The sequence below is a fragment of the Etheostoma cragini genome, chromosome 13, assembly GCF_013103735.1.
Source record: "Etheostoma cragini isolate CJK2018 chromosome 13, CSU_Ecrag_1.0, whole genome shotgun sequence".
In the NCBI taxonomy this organism is placed as follows: domain Eukaryota; kingdom Metazoa; phylum Chordata; class Actinopteri; order Perciformes; family Percidae; genus Etheostoma; species Etheostoma cragini.
The window spans coordinates 18,298,429-18,321,881 of record NC_048419.1 but is presented as its reverse complement, the minus strand read 5'-3'; the positions used below and the strand labels follow the sequence as shown (position 1 = coordinate 18,321,881).

The 23,453-nt window shown below is 39.1% G+C and overlaps 1 protein-coding gene across 1 annotated transcript in view; it reads right to left on the bottom strand.

Moving 5' to 3' along the window:
- Positions 1 to 23,453, bottom strand: part of LOC117955651 (gamma-aminobutyric acid receptor subunit beta-2) — a 58,090-nt gene that overhangs the window by 4,753 nt on the left and 29,884 nt on the right. The window contains exons 5-9 of the mRNA XM_034890269.1: positions 19,943 to 20,025; positions 6,820 to 6,957; positions 4,624 to 4,776; positions 1,400 to 1,644; positions 330 to 470 (exon numbers count right to left, since the gene is read on the bottom strand). Coding sequence (XP_034746160.1) covers positions 330 to 470; positions 1,400 to 1,644; positions 4,624 to 4,776; positions 6,820 to 6,957; positions 19,943 to 20,025 — 760 coding nt within the window. The remainder of the gene's footprint in view (positions 1 to 329; positions 471 to 1,399; positions 1,645 to 4,623; positions 4,777 to 6,819; positions 6,958 to 19,942; positions 20,026 to 23,453) is intronic.

Here is a 23,453-nt window from a genome sequence, read left to right as displayed (position 1 = left end):
CTCCAGCAACAAATTCAGTGACTAGCTGATGAGCATGATGGAACATATAGAAGCTAAAAAGACAGATATGTCTCTCAGGAATTGTTGAAGATCATCTTCCAAGAACATTGGAGTTATATCTACCACCCCAAAAAAAATCACACAAGTACTCCATTTCTGCTGGATGTGTAAATGTTTGATAACCCAATATCAACTTCACGATGTAATGTTAAAGCTGTGTTCACATCTTCTCCCACTGCCACCAAGTGTTCCCCCCAAAAAATCTAAATGTAACTAGCAGGTTATCTCAGTTTAACTCAGTTTGACATTTTTGAAAGTTTCTGCAGTACCTTATTTTTTTGATCGCCAAGTCCAATTGCTGCATCATCCACAAAGATTGGTTCCCACATCGAGTCATGACCATCAAGATCCCTTTGTTTCATTCTGGCATACAGAGTATCATCTCTGCCAACTACATTCCCCACCAGCCACTGTAACAAAACGGAATCACAATGGTTACTTAAAGGTCCCATGGCATGACATTTCACTTTTTTAGGTTTTTTAACATTAACATTGCGTTCTCCCAGCCTGCCTATGGTTCCCCAGTGGCTAAAAATGGTGATAGGTGTAAACCGAGCCCAGGGTGTCCTGCTCCCCTTTTGAGAAAATAAAAACATAGATGGGCTGGAATCTTGCTCCTTTTGAGGTTATACGGAGTTCAGGAGTGAATGCATGTGTGGACGTGAACTGCGTTACAGAATAAAGCAAAACACAAGTCTGTGTTTTACCTTTCTTTTTTTGCCTATACTTGATGTTACAAGATGTTAATAGAGCCATTTTTCATTGCATACTCTGTTTTGTATGCAACTATTATTAGCACATCCATTAGTAATTATGTTATGGTGGCCATGTTACGTCTCAGCTTGTGAGCTTGAAAGTTGGTTTACGTCAGCTGGGAGCACAAACTTGGATGAAGAGAATGAAACCTTCTATCAAGACAAAGAGCCAAGTGGCTCTGAGCTCTGCGTTCACTCTGTTTCAGCTGGCAATGTGTCCTATTTGGATATCAAACAGGGCTAGTACAAGTTTATTAGGCTGGATTTCCTTGGCATAGTGAAGGTATGAAACTTTAAGTCAACCTTCCATTTGAAGTGATGACATTTCTTGTCTTTGTTAGTAATTATTCTGAGCTCCTTAGACAGCTCTATGAATAATGAAATTGTACTTCTGCTGCAAAGTAAAGAAAATATGTGATTTTGTGAATCCAGGACAAGGACAACTTTTGTATGGAAATGTGAGACTATGGAAGCACTTTTAGAGTATATGGCTGCCTCTACATGGGCAACAAAATCTACATATATGGAGAACTTTTTTAGAAAAAAAATATTCTGAATTTTGGGAAATGCTAAATTATTCTAACCTTGTTTGGATCCATTCTCATCTTTTCGTTATTGGCGGTAGTCAGTTTCTCTGCTGCCCTTTTCTGACGTTGAGGGCCCCTTCCAAAGAAGATGTAGTTTACCAGCGCATACTCCAGCAGAGCCAGGAAGACAAAGACGAAGCAGCCCATGAGGTACATGTCTATTGCCTTGACATAGGGTATTTTGGGGAGGGTTTCTCTCAGGTGGGTGTTAATGGTAGTCATGGTAAGCACCGTGGTAATTCCTGAAAGAAAAAGAGCATTTTCATTACATTATATTTGAAACAGTATCAATCAAGAATGAGAAAATAAAAAAGAATTGCTTGTAAACTACATATTAGCAGATGAAAGTATGCCTTATTTATTAAACTAGTGCAGTGCCCGTTTGGAGCGTGTGTCTGTTTTAAACGGGCTAATTGCTTGGTTCCCAGTATTTTGTTTTCCATGACTTTATCTAACTATAAGTGTGGTTCAATCAGGAATGACTCGGATGCGGTTCATCTAGAGATTTAGCGTTTCCCCTTTTATTGGTAGCAATGTGGGGAAGGAGGAAGCATGGCTCAGCCTTCTGGGAAAGCACATCGCTAAAGCACACTGCACATAACACATAGCACGTGGCCCGGGCAAGGGACAGAGGAAGTCTGCCTCAACTGGCTAGGGAAGCCACTTTTAAACAGTGTGCAGAAGAAATGTGTGCAACCGCCGGCAACAAAACATTGTGTTAGAGAGCCCAAGATCCATTCATCTAACGTGTTTGTGCATGATTTATTTTATAGTAGACCAACACATTTACTCCCATCTCATAAAATACGGACGCTTGGTCAGGTGCCTTTGTTGTTGTCATCATACAACACGCGCCTGATCGGGACTATTGGCGTCCCTTTTGATGCTGTTAGGTTAAGGAAAAGCTTGTGGCTTACGGTTCTGTGACAGGTGTGAACAACGGGCCGGTTAAAGAAGAAAGTGGCTTCCCTGTAGACAACCCCGCTCTCCTGCGTGAATGTCCTGTGTTTCACCCATCAACCACCCCAACAAAACCTCTCCATGCTGAATTTCCCCCTTACATTATACTCGTTACACCCCTTCTAGATGCTGCTCTCCCCAGTACCTTCTACACGCACACCAATTTCGAAGAATCAGACGCGGATAGTCGCTGTCCAAATGTCCGTGTTTTACGCGTTCGGAGTAAGAACGGTATGGGTGGACAGCAATCAATTTTTGGGGGATGATCACTTCTGGCATGACACCGGTAGCCCACTGCGAAGACATGCTTCGGCTTGCCAAGTAGGACGTACTGTAGCTACTCCCACACCCACACACGCACAGACGTTCCTTGGTTTATAATTGGATGCACTCACAAATTGACTTCTTCCATCTTTTTGCATTAAATTAATAGAAACAATCGCCTGAAACTTTTACTTCTGACTGAAAGTGTGAGTTATTCAGTCCTTCCAACTGCAAGACATATTTTTGATCTACTTGATACTATGTCTGTGCTTGATTAAGCCTGCCAGGATCAATGAACCTAAGGGGCTTACCTCCATGACTTCAAACCGTGCACAGGGAGACAAGTTACAAGATGTGCACCTAAAGCACTGCAGCGATTTGAAATTCAAATGTCAACCTTGGTCTTGTTCATTAGCGGAAAACTCCTACTGAGAAAAGTTGTAGACAGTTTTCAAAAATCTCACCAATCAAGCTTTGGAGATAGTTGCTTTCCGATTGACAGTGCATATCAATGTTTTGAGTTTTTTGCTTATTATGAGTGACACACTATCTCTTTCTTGAAACAATTTAATGTCATATATTTCAGTGACATAGTCTTATCATTTAAACATAGCACATTGGCTCTTGAATGTAGTGGGACTGTGGGAACAGTGTGTGTCTATGATATATGAAGGAATTATAAATTTCATGAGAAGCCTTATTCTATTCTAAAGCTTAAATGTGGTTTACAATGCATAATTAAATAATTGCGTCTCAGTTCCTATACTGCTCACAAATCCTCCCACACGCACCTGTAAATTCTTGTAAGCACACAAAGCGTGATTATTTAAGTCAATTTCTATGGAGAGTGTAAATGATGGTGAAATTATTTTACAGCTGTCACAAAGCAGTCAGGGGACCACCAGTCCAAATAGGATTCAGGCAATTTCCCCAAGCTATTGCTGCAAGAGCTCAAAAATAACAACAAAGGATTACTGCGACGCAGTGGCCATGCGAGCCATTACAGGTCCATTTTAATGCCTGAAACCAGGTCAGAGTTAAATGGTTCCTGAATCTAGTGTAGATTGGTGGGCAGAACGGACGTTTCCAAACTCTGGCGACCCGCCTCCATTATGGAGCATTACCTTTTTTTCATTAAATCCCATGCATGCCCTCCCCCCCGATCACTAAATGCAGCTCAGTCGTCAATCAGCAAAATTGCCTTGTCGACTAAAGCGAGGGATGGGTAGAAGGACGGATAAAGCTGGGTGGATAGAGTTGGGTGAAAAGAAAACAGGGAGCTTCCGATAACACAGAGTAAAGCTAGAAGCTCAATACAAACCTCGCAGGCTACAAAGGGTTTACATAATCAAGGATGACGGGGGAGAAATTGTAACTTCCAGAAAAACACAGAGGCTCTGGAATCAAGAGTGGAAACAAATCGAACTGGTCATCCATCATAATACGTCTGTGGATCAACATTTATTGTACTGGGATGGATTTTGACACGATAACACCCACAGTAATTGTAAAACAAGTGAAGTGCAGTTGTGGAACAGTGCATTGTTCTGACACAAAGCTCAGTAATTAAGGAATTTAGAAAAGAAAACATTAAAGATACCATTTGAAGACCCGTATAAGGACACAATAACAACTCATGGCCTTCACAGCACTTCAAAGTAAATGTGTTATGGAATATTGTAGGAAAGGTTTTAGCCATTCACCAGAAATGATTGCAGCTAAGTCATTGTCTTAGTTCCATATGGGACACAGGTCAAACAGGTCTTCTACCAACTAATTGGTTTTCCTTTGTCAATATAATCAACCTTCACAATTGCCTCAGATTTTCTTGCCTCTGTAAATGTAAAATATGTTGTTGGGGGGGGGTAACATATGATCTATCTTAGTATAGCTTTCCCCATTCAGTCTATTGAGTCTATTAGGGCCAGAGCAATCTTCTTTAAAGTGTCCAACCCAATATCCTGTCAACCTGTCTGTATTTTTATTGCTGGCCTCACCAAGAGCCACTCTGGCGGCAGAGGCATCGTAGTTGATCCAGAAGGAGACCCAGGAGAGGATGGTGATGAGTATAGAAGGCATGTATGTCTGCAGGATGAAGTACCCAATGTTTCTCTTCAACTTAAAACTCAGGGACAGACGAGGGTAAGCACCTGCAGAGAGGGGACAGAAGAAAAAAAGGTTCCTGGTGTTGGAGTCAGCTACTTTTTGCATCTACAATCCTGTTGGTTTATGAATCATTTTCTAAAAAGAATACAAACGTTCATTCCTCCATGGTGGTCTGATACTGTCATCCTTTCTTTCACAGCAGCACAACATCATGCTATGTTTGCCTTTGCTACTGAATGCAACCCTAAATTATCTTTAATATAAAAACAAAAGGTTGTCTGGGGACAAATTACTGTGAAAAAAAAGAAATTAACAAATTTGTCAAATAAAAAATGTGTTTAAAATGTAACTATTTTTGGGATAACCCATTAACTTTTTACTTTGAAAACAGAAAAGAGTGACAACCATTATTCCCCATTTTGTCAGATATCCAATAAAAAATAGCAAGTCCTTACATTTCAGAAGAGGGAACCAGTGAATGTCTAGCACTTTGGCTTGATAAATGTCCAAAACAATTGATTGATTGTGAGGGTATCCTAAAATGTAGCCTGTACTCATTCAGCAGTTCTTGCAAGCTCATTTATCAACAATAATCTCTCATCGCTGGGTTGTATGTTTCAGAAGCAACTCAGTAAAAGGCCATATTTGTGCATTTTTGTGTGTGTGTCCACCAAACTCAAGCTTCAGCGCTCTTCAGAATTACCTGTTCTTCCCTGCAAGATTATATTGCAAGAGGTTTGATAGTTTGTCTGTTGAGGGTCCACTTGTTTTGCTTATCATGCTCTATTTTAAAGAAAACCCACAGCAGGGGTGTTGGGAAGGTCCAAATATTATCAGCACATATTTTTCTCTCATTAGGGAACTGGCTGCAATTTGGTTTGAGTAGATTTACAAATGGAGAAAAGCACCATTATAAGAGCTAGAATACACTGCATTATCCAGACCATTGGAGAGTCATACAGAAACAGAGGGGAGCAAGGAAGGAAGAATATGTATTTTTAATGAAAGCACCAACAACACACCAGCCTCATCTCTTCTTGGACTGTCACCCATTGGATCTTTAATTTAACTAATGTTAGCAGGAGCCACCAAGAGGATCCCCTAATTATTTCTTTATGAAGTGAGGAAACCGCTTCGGTAGAAAATGACAGAACGGAGGTACAACGGTGAGTGTTTATTTATGAGGGCAACAATGACATTGCCTGTCCTTAGAGTGAAAAATGAAACTACTATTGGTTAAATGCCCAGGCACAATGTGCTGATGATTGCATCTCTCGCTGTCCCCCAGGTCATATACTCATATCGCATAGCGCATCAAAAGGGAATCCCCCGTCTACCATATGTCTGTATAAGGCAATATAATCAGCCACACTGTAGGGACCCACTTGGTCAGATCACAAACACATACACACCTCCGTACAAACAATATGCATTTATCAGCAACCATTCAGTTAATAATAGCGTTACGTAGAATGTGTGACCCTTGCAGACAAAACAAGCCGTCTCAATGGTGGATTCTCTACATGTTCATATTGCATTAGTCTTCCGCACACAATCTGTACCGTAGCTAGAAACTGTGTTATGCAGAACCAATGTCCTGTTTAAAATTGCTTGCTTGCAATGCAGAAGAGATTAATATTTTATTGTATAAGACATCATTCTTGTTGTTTATTGCTGTTAAGTAAGTCATGGTGTCTTCCGTGTCCAATGGCGACACCTCATTAGAAGGTTTGAATGTGCGTTCATACATTTACATAACATTTTGCATTTCTGGAAGTTAGTGGATGCTAGTTTTTAAGTACAAAGACTAAAAAGAGTCAATTTTTATGAATTGCCAGAGGGCCAGCTTTGCAGCAGCATTGTGATGATGACATAACCCTGAGAGACAGAAAATAATTAAAAGTAATTGTTACAGTAAACAGCAAAGTTATGCACAAAGTTGTAACAGATATGCTTCATTCAAGATCATACTTATTTAAGGGATTTTAATATTGGACTGTATTAATTGTACCAGTGTTGTTGTTTTTGTGTTAAACGGTGTACATTCAACTATGATTCATGAATTTCAACCTGTTTGTTATCATTACCTGTGGAGAAGACGACATTCTTGGAGATGAGCTTATGATCCACAATGGAGAATTGGGGAAGTTCAATTTTGTCCACCCCCGTCACAGCATTGTCTCCTCCTCGCCAGTGGAACTCAATGTCATCTGTAGTGTAACCATCTGAGATACAGGGTAGAGTGCACAGTATTACTTAAGATTGTTGATGGTCTCTACAGTATATATGTTCATAATCATGTCCCATCTGGATCCCGTACAGTCCAGTTAATTAATCATCTTGCATGATTACGTTTGCATTATTCACCATTCTATACTCTGCTGACAGCAGGGACATTAATTGGTATTTGGTTCACTGATTTCAAATGTGAGCTTAACTACAAGGAAAGGATGGCTCTAATATCCCATACTTCAATATTTGAGTATTTTCATTTAAAGTATGAATACATGTGGTTGTTTGTTACGACTACTTACTGTCTTAGTTGGTGCCTGATCCCTTTATCCACCACATTCTAGCATATTGTATATACAGAGCTAAAGGCGCTAGCTAAATTAGGCTTGGTGTGAATGAATGGAGGTTTGTGAACCTGGCGTCTAAATGTCATGAAATGTCAATTAACTCTGTTGAAATTGTGATTGTGATTGTGATTTCTTTCACCTTCTTTGCTAAGCACTCACACAGTTACATGCATACACCTAACCAGTACAACCAGAGTCTATAGTGGGTCACTGAGCCAATCCACAACAGTTCTATGCCTCGTTCAAGTGCACACATTATTGTCTGAGGTACCCATGTTGTGCTGATGTCTTGGTACTGTATACCTGCCAATAACTAAATTATTTAAAAGCCTGTTAAAACTATGAATTATGATATTAAGTTTAGCATGCAACATTCCATATAGTCACTTCTGGAAACCCTTAAATATACGAGTCAACTGTAGTATGTGTTGTCCCATGAGCAACTAAATTATTAAATACCAAGAGCAAGAATGATTAAATAATCAGGCTTGGAATCCATTTTCATCTCTAAAACCCGGTAAAATCTGTAAAGGGACAAGAGGAAAGTCCATTAATATTAATCAAAACCAAAGCTACGCGCTCTTTTGCACTCATTTTGGCGCAATCAGTGGAGACATGGACAGCAAGGCAAGAGCAATAAATGATTGAGTAACACTGGTACTCTGTAGTTCTAGCTGAAGACAAGGGCTGTTAAAAAAATAGCATTTTTTAATTAGACCGTGAAACTTGGCTCTTGCACAATCCACTGCCTACTGTCTGACTGTCTGGTTCAGTTGACTTGTCTGCTGACTTCATAGCATATAAGTACTGGTCACAGAGAGAGGCGGGGAGCGACAGGAGACAGCTGGAATTGGTGCATTTCTTCAGTGCACTTCTACAGAAGGCTGCTCACCTTTAAAGCCAAGCTATAACTAAAAAAACTCCAAACAGAAATTAGCAAAATAGCAGTGCTGTTAAACAATCAAAATATTTAATCATGATTAAGCACATTAATGTCATAGTTAACTTGCAATTAATTGCAAATTTTTATCTATTCTAAATGTGCAAATGTTTTTTTATTGAAAACATTGGCATAGCCTACTGTAGTGTTCAATTTCACACGTGACATTCTCACTTGGAGCAGTCATTCACACTTGGAGTAAACAATCTCTCACACAATGTAACACTGTCCATCAATAAAAGGGTGAAAAAAACAATCTGACAAGGGGGCGAAGTTTGGCATCAACTGTGTGCTCGCCATCCACTCAAAACATAACAATACTACTCTTTGGCCGGCTCGCAAGCCCAAACAAGTGTGTGCAACGTTCCTGTGGTTTTGTTTCCGGTCTAGCTAAATCCAGTGTGGTGTTGTAGTTTTCTAACACTACTAGTTGTTGCAACAGTACGTGAAAAAAACTACAACGTTTACAAGACTTAAAAAGAACGTGAATCTTGCGATAAAAAAATTGAGGTCATTAAAATGGGTTTGTGTTGACGCCGTTAATAACGCGTTTAACAGACAGCACTACTAAATAGTATTTATAATGGGTATAGGCCTATATTGTCACCATGGTAACCTGCGTGCATGTGTTAGAATGCCTCTTTCAATAGTAATAGTTGTTTTGAGGCCTCCCAACTCACTGGCCTACTTTAGGGCAAAAGTGTTCTGATAACATGAATTTTTATAGTGCAACAGAATTTGCTTGATTGCTATATTTTGTACGTAGTGAGCAAGCAGCACTAGATTGTCTCAGAGTTCTGACAGCTCATCAAGATGAGTGCATCGAAGTAAAAACTTGCTCAACTGAGACACAGGAGACCAAGGCTTGCAATACCCTTTGCTGCCTTGAGACAAACAACTGATTATTGTAGTCTTACATCATGTATAAAACTGTATAGTTGATTCCAGTTGCATTTTAGGGAACAGCAGGAGATGGACTGTGCAACAAATGGAATGTGTTGAGTAACTCAACATGCAACATAATAATAATTTGTGATTGTTGACAATAGTTACAACTTAATATATTGCTAGTAATAATATTGCTAGTTACAACTTAATATTTTCTGCAATGGGGATTTGCATGCATGGTAGTTACGGTTGCCTGAGTGACTTTTGTGATATTATTTGATTGCATGTGTGGAAGTTGACTCTTTTTTCTACTAGTGGGAATGACCATTGAGAGATTGAGAGATTTAGCAGCTACAAAGTGAATTAAAATGAGTGACTTGCATGAGTATGTAGTGTGTGTGTGTGTGTGTGTGTGTGTGTGTGTGTGTGTGTGTGTGTGTGTGTGTGTGTGTGTGTGCGGTGATGATGTGGCCGGGCTGGGCACTGAAAAATGACAGCATGTTTGACAGAACAATTTTGGGGGAACTCCCATGCTCTTTCATTGATTAATGTATATAATATAGACCGTTATGCCACACCCCATCTCCTCTCTCTCATCTGGTCTCTCATTTTAATCCCCCACTCTTCTTCTCTAACTTGTTCTGTTTTCATCTCCTTTCCTCCCACCACTTTTTCCATTTGATTACACTCCTCCCCTTCTTTCCTCTCTGTTATTTTCTCTGTCAAAACTGCTATTATGTGTCCATCTTTCTCTCACTTTACCTTCCCTCTTCTTCTTCCTCCCCCATACCATGCTCTGCTTAATTAATACTTGTGTGACCTATTTAGTTGCTCTGAATTATTAAAGCAGACTCCTCAGTGGCTACACCCTCACATTCTGACATATCTTGGTCCTTTTGACGGAAGTGGAGTTGTGTGCTCACTGCGTTCAGATATACTCCGTTTATGTACAGCATAGATTGGGTAGTCATGTGCCATCATCATCACCTCACATAAGCGGTTATAAATACATTCGCAAAATGCATTCCAAAGGAAATGAGTAGCCAAAGAAGGGATTGAAAAATAAGATTAATGTGTTCTTTTTTTCTCAGTTACAGTAAAAAGCCTGGCAGCTGCATTTTGACTTGCAGACAATTAAGTGCTTTCTACTAAGTGCAGAGTATAAGGAAATTGTATTAGTCAAGATGGGATGGAATAAGAGCAGGCCAGGTCAGGGGCAGACAAAAATAATTTAATTTTGGATTCATTTCTTAAGTGATAAAACAACAATTGAACAAGCTCTTCTACTTGGGATCCAACATTTAAATTTGAGTCAGTGTGTTCAGTCCCAGAGGATCGTCCCCAGTGGATGGAAGCTCATTGTATTAGTGACCCCCTGATCTTTCCATTTGTGTCACCATCAGGGCCAAACACAGGATAGCCCTTTTCTGTTTTGCACAACCCCACCTCACGTCAAAATGTATGCTTTTCAAGTGATATATCTCAAGATGTAGCAGGCGGATTGTGATGCACATTATTGATCCCAAAAAATAAAACCTTTTGATCATATTGGCCCCATTGTGTTTCCTCTGGCACCACAGGATGCTCTACAATTTAAGTAAAGCATAAAAAAAACAAAATCATCCACCTCTTTTGTTCCATCCAACACTTTTTATCACGGGTTGTTATGCACACTGCATTCTCTCCAGGGGCTAACACTAAGTTTACAATCAGTAGTGAGAAGTGAATTCCTTTGTGCAAACCTTACATACATCAGAGTCAATTGTTTGATCTGGCCCTCATATTTTTGCAGCAACCTACTCTTAACCCTATTATTTCTACGTCATTAAGGCTGACATTGCAATTTTGCATCACGTCTCTTTCATAATAAAGTTATTATCGCACAGTATTTGGCACAAAGATATTGTCCTGATTCCCACTGCATTAAATTAATTACAATGAATGAGAAAAGACATGTGTTTCTATTGACTGTGAAATAGTGAAATGAGAAAAGAGGAAATTAGCTCCTTAACTACTCAGTAGGATGAGATGTAAAGTCATCCATTCAGTAAAAAAAAAAAACTATGGGTGTGAAAGTATGTATTTTACACTAACACAAAGGCTTCTCTCTGGTTTCAAAGCCCGGGAACATTGGCAGGCCAAAAAATAAATTAAATAGTTCACGATAGCATCAGAGGAGATAGCAATACAATACTAAAGCTGTTTAACTGGGACTCTGGCATTTCTCATCAACCAAATCTGACTCCAGGCCTTTTTTAATCAAATAATAACTTAGTTGATTTGTTTTAATGGGCAAATACAGAATTTGGAGGGAGATAAAAAACACTGGCTTTGGTATTGCTCAAACATAACTGGGGATAACAAATCAGGTTTTTCATTCCTTTTAAATGCTACGAAACACCATATACACGTGATAAAACTTAGAAAACAGTGCACAGTTTCTAACATGAAAAAGTTCCACTGTCACAGTGACATGCATATTAAAGGCAACACAGACACACCAACAACTATCACAAAAGTCCTTTTATCTGATTTTCTTCACATCTAGAATGAGAACAGCTATTTACAAAACCTTTTGAGTCAGTTTAACATATGTCAAACCTAACTTATTACCAACAGCTTCACATGACAAGCCCAACAAAGGCAAGGTGACCGTGAAGGTGTGTGTGTAAATGAATAAATGTATAATACATAGTGTCCATTGAGAAATACAGTATATATTATATATTTACGCATATAAATAGACATTGATTTGTGGTGCATAGCTTACAGACAAAGACACACATGAACACATGAGGACACATACGCTTGCATAGACACAAAAAAATATCCTCACACACACGCAAATGGGCTTGTCAAATGTAGCCCCTTGAACGACTGCCTGCCTCTCGCTCTCCCCTGTGAGCTGAGGAGGCTGCTCTACTCTTAAATATGTCTCAGATTCATGTTTGATGCCAAGCAGATTAAAGCTACTTTAAAGTTATTCCTGCTGTCCAATTAAAAATGTCTTCAACACTTTTGCAGAACATAGCAAGCTGCAGCTGACTGGCTGCCTGGACAGGGACCGAACATCTAAAGATGAAATAAATAAATAAATAAGTAAATAAACCATGCAAGCACAAGTGTAGAAAAACATTCACACCCCAGAGGATGTTTCTAAAAATGGGTTCTGATGGACACAGATAGCAAAAGAGCAACAGAATGTGGAAGTGGCTCTGTCCATATGATGTGGATTGCTGGTGTGGAAAATATAACTATTACTTGGTAGAGGTGCTGTGATAAAATGATAGCTTTATTGCCAGTGCACAGCTACTCTTTGAAATAACAATTGCATGTGCTTATCTCTCCCCCTATATGTCAGCAGGTTTTGTGTTGGGAGCAGTACTGGTAACCAGGGATCATACACAGGGATGCCATTGTTTTTGCATACAGGTCGGATTGTATCGATGACAGCAAGTTTGTCTTAATTTGTGTTCTCCCTGAATGCTTTTTCAAAGCAGCTAATTGGGGCACAAAGGCTTCTGTGTAGTATTCAGTGTTTAACGACTCAGTTACCCTACTCTTGTTATGAATTATTGAAAAGATACACAGCCGCTGTACTTGGAAAGTCAATGTTACATCTTTAACTAGATCAGGTTTCTCTGAAAGTAGGGCTACTGTACCGCAGCGTATACACTGTACATTGCACATTTTCTCACTGCAACAATGACCCAGAACATCAGGAGGTCTAACCTCTTTGACTAATGCAAGAAATGGTATTTCCTTGCACTATGGTAAAACCTTGTGTGGCCTGGAGTATGCATGTATTTTAGAGATGCTGAACAAGTAGAAAGAAACACAAACACAGAATGACAGGGCTTGGCTTGCAAAGTTCTACGTTATATAAACCTAAACCTTGTCCCTAACTGCTGAATGTGAGGTTGAGGTAGTGTGATATTACAAGTTTAACTTGGCGTTTTTTGTTAAAAAGTCCTAACAATAACAACTTTACACAGTCTAAAGAACAAGGAAAATGTAATTGTATATTCTATCAAATAATGTATGCATATCCAAGGTATAGTAATGATTATGTCTATCTTAGTGATAAGCCTATAAAGATGCATGATGCATGACATGTGAGCAAAGACTTAACACAGTGTCTCAAAGCTTGGCCTGGATGACAAACATGGAATTAAGTCATGAGAACACAGTGAGATTTTATTTTTTTTAAAGAGGTATAACTTCTCTTCTAAAATTGACAACACCCTGTGTTTTACAATTGATGTGGTAAAGTGCTGGCCATATCTTAAACATTTCCACTAAAGAGCTTTTTGTATGGATGGGTCCCCGTTTTGTTTGTCTCCTGCAGTCGCACGGTGACGCACATGCACGCGGGTGATGTGGTGGACATGCCTGCAAATGGTTTTGCAATATTTCACTAACCTACAGGTGGCGACAACACGCCGAGGTACACAGCAATAGGCCAAGGGAAGAAGAAGTAAATGATTCTGGATTTTAAATACTTAAAATCCCTGCTTGGCAAATGGTTGATCAGGAAGAAAATCCATTCAACTAAGTTGTAAGGGCTCAAGGAAACACACAAAGCATTTTGAATGCAAATTAACCTTTTATTTATCTACAAGAACACTCCACAGGGTGCTTTAAAGTTTGGAGAAGGAGGGGTAAAATTGCTCTGTGGAAAATATCAGTTAAAATCGGTGCACTCATGAAAGTGAGTGGGTGCCCAAAGTAAAACTGTGATGAGGGCAGTGACTGAGAAAAGATAATGCTTCTTTTGTTTTGTATTATTTGAATGCTTCAAATCAGTCTGGTTCAACCTGTGGTTACCTGACCAGATGGTAGGTTCCTGTTAATTGAGGCTGAGAAGATAAAATGGATGTCAGTAGGCAGTGGTAGAGAAGGAGGCAGATTGCTTTGCTTGTATTTCCTTTAAATGCCCAGGATACTTTTTTTTCTACAGTTTCATTAATATTGTTGCTGTACTTTGTCTGTTGTTATCAGACAATGCATCTTTATGAGTTAAGATTAGCATTAGCCTATTGTACCTCTGCATTGGTAAAAAGAAGAAGGTTGCATTTACCTTAATTAATTACTGGTTTAATGCACCAGCTGGCAAACAGGCTAACTGACCCAAATCAAACACAACCAGGTGCATGCAGGGTAAAGCTAACATGGAAAATGCAAAAATCATTGTACATCCTCCGGAGGTACCTTCTTCATTGGCTTCAGAACTTTTTACCATCAATGAGGTGTGTGAGGCCTTTCTGCTGTTTCTGAATGTTAATCCCTAACATAGACAGGACTGCAGTGCCTCAGCAAGCTCCAAATGGTTTTAAAAAACTTTGAGTAGTGCAGCAGGACAGAGAGGGTGTGGACTGGTTGAACTGGGACCAGAAGTGCTGAGTGAATTGGTTACTTTATCCTTTTGAGAATAAACAAGCAGAGAAATTGAACCTTGAGCAGATTAAGGAATTTGCAGTGCTCAAGACTCACAGAATGTCACTCAGACAGGTGAGTACAATAACAAACTCTCTGAACTCTCTTTATGATGAGAATGTCAACGTTGCTATGCAACTTAGCATTGTGTGTCCACTTCACACAACGATGTGGTGGCGTATAGCTGCTGTGGAGTTTATATAATCTGCAGATCGCTGTGTTGGCTGGCTGTGTGATGCTATTCAGCTGTGTAAATTGCAGGTTGTTTAAATGCTTAAGATGCTTGTTACCCGCCGTGGTGTCCATACTTCTTTTAATTCATTGTCAGTAATTTTTATTCAATTGTTTGGGTGGTGTCCTCTTTTCTTGTTAATTCTAGTAAAGCAATGTTCCTCAGTGTAGCAGTTGACAATCAGTTGTACAGGCTGCAAAGTGCCGTCTTTAGGATAAGAATTTATCGTTTGTTTGGCTCTGTGTTGTTATGTCTATATGTTGACATGTTAATGTACTCTTATTTTATAGCCTAAATGTGTTTTTGTTTTTTTAAACAATTCACTAGGTCTATCCTAAAACGCTAAGTGTGTATTTACTTTCATCTAAGTACATACTTGGGTAATATGTTATCTAGAGTAACAGTACTTTAATGGGCTATCCAGAATACATCCAGAATAAAAACATTGATTTGCTCTCCAACCCAACCACTATAGGTATGAGGTTTTCTATTTTTCCCCTTCAATTGATGTATAGGACATGCTCCTTTTCCATTCCTCAATTCCTGATATGACAAAAAATTCAAAAATGGCAAGACAATGGTACTGGCACAAGGTAGAATTCTATTGCGGCCCTGAGAGGCCACCACAGCCAACATTAAGAAAACGCACACAATTAGACCACAAAATGCAACAACACGAAAACACAAGCAAATAAACCACAACACGCAACAATAAGAAAACGCATGCAAATCTAACCACAACAGAAGTGTTTCCAGTGGACACTTTTAAGTGATACACACATGACTAAAACATTGGCATTTAAATCTGTGTTCTTCTTCAATTTTAACAATGGGATTGTTTGTTTAAATATAACAACACATTTATCACGGGAACCTGTGGTTGAAGTTCAAATTAAACTCCACAAGCGCATGCAGCTTTAACCATCTCGCTGGCCCTGCTAGCACACACATCATGACATAGGCTATATACATTATATTTATATAAACTTTTTTGGGTGTTTTCTTATTTATTAGAAATTGAGTTTCAGTCTGTATGACGGATGAAAAGTTCGTAGTAACATGTTAAACGGCATGTTATGTATACTAAAAGGTAGACAAAGGGGCTTGTAGAGTTTACCTCCACAACGGCAATTAACCACAGGTTCCTGTTGATCTTAAGATGGACATGTGTTGTAACATTTAAACAAATGATCCGTAAACGGATCAGAAGGGAATTTAGTGATTATTCAAATGGCAAATATTATTGAAATTGAAGAACACAGATAGAAACACCAATGGTTGAGGCACGTGTGCATCACTTAAAAGTGTCCCCTGGAAACACTTTGGTTGTGGTTTATTTGCGTGTGTTTTCATATTGTTGCGCGTTGTGGCTTCTCAGGGCCACCGTAGAATTGGTATCCAATTACATCCATCCACTTTAGAGTTGTAATATTTTTTAAATTATCTTTTACTCAACAAGTGACAAAACTGTATGTTGGGAAACAAGGAATTTCAAAATGATTAATACTGAGTATTTTGTGTGTGGTAAAATAACAGATGAATGACTTTTTATTTTTAGACTTGAAAACAATAAGTTGGCTCCATCCCTTTTTGTGCAAAATAACCCCGTTGATGCAGCAACAACTGCACTGAAGCTTGTTATTGCGTGATATAAAGTTGTTAATTAAACTAGGGTCAGGCATTTTACCTAAAATAGTTAGAAAAGAAAAGGATGAAATGATGAAAGCTTTATCCATTAAAGTTCTTGGAGATTATATTGAACTTGCCAAAGCTTATTAAGAGCATCACTGTGGAACTAGGTTCCAGTTTGGGTTCAGGAGGCAGCCACCTTCTCCACATTTAAGAGTAGACTTAAGACTTTCCTCTTTGATGAAGCTTATAGCTAGGGCTGGTTCAGGAGAGTCCTGAATCATCCCTTAGTTACTGCTGCTATAGGCCTAGACTGCTGGGGGACTTCCCATGATGCACTGAGCACTTCTCTCCTTCTCCTTCTCTCCATCCTTATGCAACCTCATCCCATTAATACATGTTACTAACTCAACTTCTTCCCTTTCCCGGAATCTTGTGCTCTCTCGCCCCCGTAGTCTTGTGCTCTCTCGCCCCCTCTCCTCCTATTGCTTCCTGCAGGTGTTTCTGGCCATGGATCTGTGGATCTGTGGTTCACCTGCTGCCTTCTATGTTCCTGGGAATTTTTCCTTCCCACTGTGGCCTGTTGCTTGCTCTTGGTAGGAATTGTTGGGTTTCTGTAAATAACATCACAGAGTGCATTCTAGACTTGGTCTTTTATGAAAAGCGCAATGAGATAACTGTTGTTGTGATTTAGCGCTATATAAATAAAATTGAATTGAATCACTCCGTGGCTCAATACCAGAGAAATTAGGAGACACTGGAACAATAAAACTTACTGGAAACAAGTCAACAGAAAAAAAGAGCAAATACTGATATTATAACACTGGTAACTTTGTGAAAGAAGAAAGTGTAGGGAGACAAAGCGAGACAGAGAATAGAGAGGGACAGAAACACAAATGGGTTAGGAAAAGAGAAAGAACACACTTGCTTTAAAAACCAACCATCCAACCCAATGAGTAAAGTCATCTGCAACATTAGATCTAAGACAGTGTAATACAAGCAGAGATCCTCTTCAAACTGCTGCTTCATATGTCCCTCAATTCCTGGGGCTCAATTTCCGGGGAAATTAAAGAAAATGATTGGGCCTTTAAATACCTTTTTAGAAGATAAATTAATATGCTACTCCATGTTGACAGTCTTATTCTAGAGACCTGAGGAACACTCATGTCGTCTATGATTTGAGTAGGTCATTAGGGGGAGTTTTCCCTAATTTTAGGTTCAAGGGAGGGTTAATGACAAGCGAGTGCAGTCACTGGCAGAGGTTTACTGATGCTGTATCTTTCACCGAAGATTTAGATGGGATAAGGAGCTATGATGCCAACTACACTGTCATCAGTAAAGAAGAGGGGAAGGACTGACTAACTGGCCTGATGTAACCGTCTTGAAAGATTCTTTTAATTTATTTTTTTTCCTTGGTTCCCTTCAACTCTTTTACACTAATCTGCCACAGCCTGAACATTCTTTCCTTCCTAATTCTAAGTTTTCCTCTAAAGTTTATTTAGACATTTTTACTGCCAACCCACCTATCTCCAGCCCAATCCTCCTAAACTGTTCCTATTTGAGGAGGGATATTATGGTTTTTTCCATTAAGCATTTAATATCAACAAACATGTTGAAATACAATTGGTACAGTTGACTACCATACAGTACAGCCTTAATGCATTCCTTTAACCACACTCTCACAGAACTGCTGCTGGACAAATGATCTGCATTTGGGTATTCAGCACATTTTGGAAAGTTGCTATGGAGTTATATGAATCCTTTGTGCAAACAGAATGTTCCAGGTCTTATAGTCACATGTGGTGAAGAATAATACATAGAATATCTTCAATATATCACAACAACGGCATGTGGAAGTTATCACAGCAGACACTGTCACTCCAAACACATTGCTGGTTTCAGGCCTCTGCTAAACTTCACTCTTTAAAGCAACACCAAAGATTCCATTGTACATTTTAATAATGTTTAATAATGTTTCCAAATTATCTTTAGTGGTCCATCAACTTGTAAAAGGGTGAACAGCACTTCTGAATTTGCATTGCGGCCCTCTATCAGCTATAACCGCACTATGCAAGTTTGCCAGATCAGGTAGCTGATCTGTTCCAGTGAGACAGCGGTAATGGATGGTAATTCCGCTTCCCACTTGTAGAGGCGACCGAAGAGGAAAAGTGCTCTGGTGTTGCTTTAACTGTATTGTGCAGTCTTGAGTTAAAAAAAATCGTAAATTCAACACCCTTTTTAAACCATCTCTACATGGAAACTATATTCATTTACAGTTATCCAGTTGAGTCAAGTGTATCCAAGTATGCAAGCAAATGTATTTTCCTGGGATTGTAGACAAAAAGTGAGGACACTCCTTTAACCTCACATGCATTAATAATTCTGTCTAATGTCCCAACAACTAAGGTGGTTTGTTATTTGCCATTTGAGCAACTGTAAGCATTGTAAGTTATGAAGAAAGAAGAAATTTAGTTGAGAAATATGAACATTCCATTTTAGGTTTTACTCATAATACCATCAGAACATCTTAAATCAAACTACAGACATGCTGTACATTTTTCCCAATTATCAAATTGATGAAAAGCTAAGCATGTAAAAATTTAAAAAGACTGATAGAAATGCAGCAAAGGTCCTGAGCCTTAAAAACGTGTATGCTGTGGTTAAATGGTAGGTACCGTAAAGGTGCACACAGCACCCCTAGGACACCCATTATGATGTAATGCTGGCAAATTCTTGGGCTGCAGCTTTGAGCTTTCGATGTAGCAACAGCCCTACTTCATCACTTCAGCAGCACGGACAGTGCACATTAAACAAAGTATTCTGCCTCTGCAGTGAGGGAAGAGGCGCTCATTGAGCTATGACCATTAGCGAATTCAATGAAAGCTATATGGTGTACAAGATGGCTGATTAAAATAAATTTCCCCTAAACTCCCACCAACTGTGTATCGTCAGTGTAGCTTTAAAATACTTTCTTCTTTGAACCATTTTTTCTGCAATAAAAACGGCTACATAGGATTTATCAGAACTTATATATTTTCCGAAGAGCAAATTTGGCTGAGGGTATGTTAAGGAAGAAAAGAATGCCTTCTATTTTCCAAGGGAAACACAGCAAATTGGATGGAAAGGATTGTGTTGAAAATAGTAATATTCTGAGAAAATCCTTGTACCACCATACTCACACTCTCCATTAGTGCATGTATAGTTACTGAGCATGTGTGTATAATTCAGGCCTGTGTGTAATGTGTATAATAATAATCGAGTGTAAACATTGTAATTTCTCCTTGTGGGATGAATAAAGTATAAATTATTATTTATTTTTAATTACAGTAGAGCAAAAATGGTTGAGACCCAGTGCGGGCCTAGTGACACAGGGCTCCTGACAGCTGAATAAATAAAGCTGAAGCAATGCCGGTATGAAGGAATACAGACACTTACAGCAGTCCAGAGATTTATAGCCCTGACAAAAAGAAAATAATTAATAATGAATAAAAGGAGGAATTACTCACAACTCTCTATCTCGAGTGTGCAGTTTTGTTCATCCAATGGATACCTTCTCAGGTCCATCATACAAGCAGCGGTGGTAGTGATCCTGAAAACACATGACACAATGACATGTTCAAGTCAAGGCATTCTAGAGTTTGATAGACTACAATAAAGTAGAGGTTAGGTTCTTGTCTTCAAGGTGTCATGGATTAAAGTTTATGGATGTTGGTACAGTTTAACCTCATTCCCCAAAGCACTTATAATTACATCTCACAGAATTCTGATGACCGTTTCTCATCCCTTTAACCGTGAGTAGCTAAACAAGATTTAACATCTTAAAAAACCTAAATGTAGGAGTCTTTGAGGGTGTGGGAGGTGGTGGCAGCGGTGGTGGGAATTCCACTGGGGATTACAGGGCCAAAACTAATCCTTGTGTCCCAGTTTTAGCATTGTTTGGATAATCCTGTGGGTCCTCTGTCAGGCCCCACCTGAGAAGCGAGTCATGGCAAGGCTCAAACTCGGTGGGACAGCGGTGGCAGCAATAGGCCAGAGATAACAGTGGTAGTGTTTGTACTAGTGAATGTCGTCATGAAATGTGTGGGATGAGAGGGAGCGTTTTGCAACCAAAGACATCACAAAGCAAAGTATTAAACCTCCTGTTGTCCTCTGGTGGAATTTGACCCGTTTTCAAAGTTTTTTATATCCTCACCAAACCCTTCTGTTTCACTTCACATCCTCTGATCTAAACTATAAGGCAAACTAATTCCTAGTTTCTGTTTGTTTTCAAACTCAATGTCATTTTAGGTTTATTGATCACAAATAAAGTAAAATGAAAAGTGCCAAAAGCATTTTAAAAAAGCGCCAGAAATATTGGAAAAAAATTTTGTGAGTTTTTTTTTTAATGTTTGTCTCCACTTCGAATAAAAGCAGATTGGCATGTTCAAGTTCTTAATTGTCACTTGTGAGGAAAGAGTATAATAGCTTCTGACAGAATCCAATTTTTTCATAAAAGGGCTATGGGAAATTTCAGCACAGTCAGTTAAGAATGTTTTTTTAGCATGAAAAAAAACCTCAGTATTGATTATGTTCTAATTCTTTATTGATAAATGTTTTTTTATTTCTGTTTTGACCTGAGTTTACCTCAAACCCAGATTCTGAAAATGTAAAACACATTGATGTAATCATTTCAGCAAAATAGATAGACAGCCAAAGTAAATAACACATTCTTAAAAACTCAACATGGACTGTAAGCAATTATAAGTACAATAGTATTATTAACATGCCAATTGCTATCAAAACAAACAGACAGGGATGGGTAATAAGGGAAAATAGCAGTAGCCAACCATCGTAGATCACAATATATTGTCCATTAGACTTTGTGAAGGGAAATATAAAGACAAGGCTGTGAGTAATAGGCTGCCATTCTTTCCCTGGCTCTGGTCTTGTGTGAGAACTTGACTCCCACTGAGGGAGTTGCCACAGAGCAGCACAGCATGGTGGGTAATCGTCTAGGCACACCTGACAACATAGATACACTTGTGCCAGACGAGAGGCTCATCTAGAGTCCAATCCTCTGTGTTACACAGCAGAGATAATCACCCCAGTGTGTCCCAGTGGCTCTTACTGTTTTGCTCTCTACTCTCTCTCTTTGCTGTCTCTCTTCTGCCATTCCATTATTCAGACCAACAGTCACTGCAACGCCAGTCTTTTTGCATCTCACACTCAAAGTTTTTCAAAAATGTAAATCATCTAAGATTAAAGCAGCTGCGTAATGGATACTATTTATCAGAAAACAAAAAGATAAGACAGCAATACTTACACACAGGGTTACTTACACACACAACACAAGGCTGTTGTGGTCAGATTGTGTTTTTAAGTAATCCTGTTCACCACAGGCAACATATTGCAAACAGGTGGGACCACACCCACCAGTCCTTGTGGTATACTCAGTCATTTTGAGGTCAAACCAAAATTAGGCAAAAATCAAAGGAAAGTATAGTTTATAAATAACTAACTGAACATTTTTAGGGGAGATTTTAAATTGAGAAAGTAGACAGACATTCAGGAGATTAGAGGAGGATTAACCCACACAATATCTAAATATCAGCAGTAACACTGCATCTGATGGTTCAAATCATTCTACGTATACTTTCTTTCTCTTTTTTCAAAGATGAAAGAAACTTTGAAGACAGAGGGTGTCAGGTGAGACAGGGAGGGGACTATCATAACAGCACCTTTTAATAGCAATAAAGAAGTTCAAAGGGAAGAGCTCCAGCATTAACATGCTGTTTCATATTACACACCTCAGGGGTTTCCACCCCTCAGAGTGAGATGGGAAGGTTGTTTGAGCCTAAGAGGTTTAGATGGATTCTCCTTTTCTTTCTTCTTTTCCCCTGTCTTTGTCTGCGTTTGTTTCTCTCTGATGGTTTTGCCGCTGGTGATGGGGCTCTTCGGCTTCCAAGTGTTTAACCAAGGAGTAAATTGCCGGTTACTTTCTGGCAACTTTCTGATCTCTGTGTCAAGATGGAGTCAGCAGTGTCGAACTGAGAGCAAGAACCCTCTGGCAGAGTCTTTAAAAAGACAGTGTGGGAAAGGTAAAGGTTATGCATGTTTGTGTGACGTTATGTGTCTGCATCTGTGCTCCTGTGCATGTGTGTTATGTTGCTGTCGCTCTGTGGATGTATGTGTAAGTGCCTGAGTGTGCATGCAGCTGTGTCGCTCTCCTTTTAACCTCACATACTTTCCCGCTTGTCTAATCCATTAAATGATGCACAGCCACATTTCTTGCCCGGTCTTTGTATAGTCCTTGGTTGCTTGGTAACTGCTTCAGGACACTGCCAACCGCACCGACTGAGCCCCATATGTTAAATCACCTGCTGTGACCCTCCATATTTACCAGATTGTGCTCGAAGACTCTGTTCCTGGATGGATGAAACTTGTGAGGTCAAGTCAGGGCCAAGTAGCCCTAAGGGTTTCCAGCAGTCATTGGGATGCAGACCAAGTAAATGTGTTGAATGTTTAACAGTAATTTTGTTTGCTCAAGTTTGTCAAGTTTGTTTGCTCAAGTTCTGTTTTTAAAGTGTAACTTACAATTAAATCCACCTTTTTTATTTAATTACAGTACATTTTTCGTCACTTACACTATCCATTGATTCTGGTCCCAGTCTGTAGCGTTAATTGCGACAGTTGTTATTTGACATTTCCAGAAAAATCAAATGATGCCGCAGTCTGTGTTTAAAGTAGCAAGACATTTTTGACATACTGGTACTTTACTTGAGTGACATTTTAATCTTCTCTATATCTCTTTTTTATGGTTACTTTATGGTAAACAGGTATTGGACAGCAGATGATAGATACTTTATTGATCCCCAAGGGGAAATTCAAGAAAACATGGGATAACTTTATAACATGTCTGAAAGCCTAATCCCTGCTCCCATTCCCTTCACATTTTCTATAACTTTTACCCTCAATGTATATTTATCTTTGAAGATCAATATGGGACTGTTACAAGTTGTGTGCATGTGTGTGTGTGTG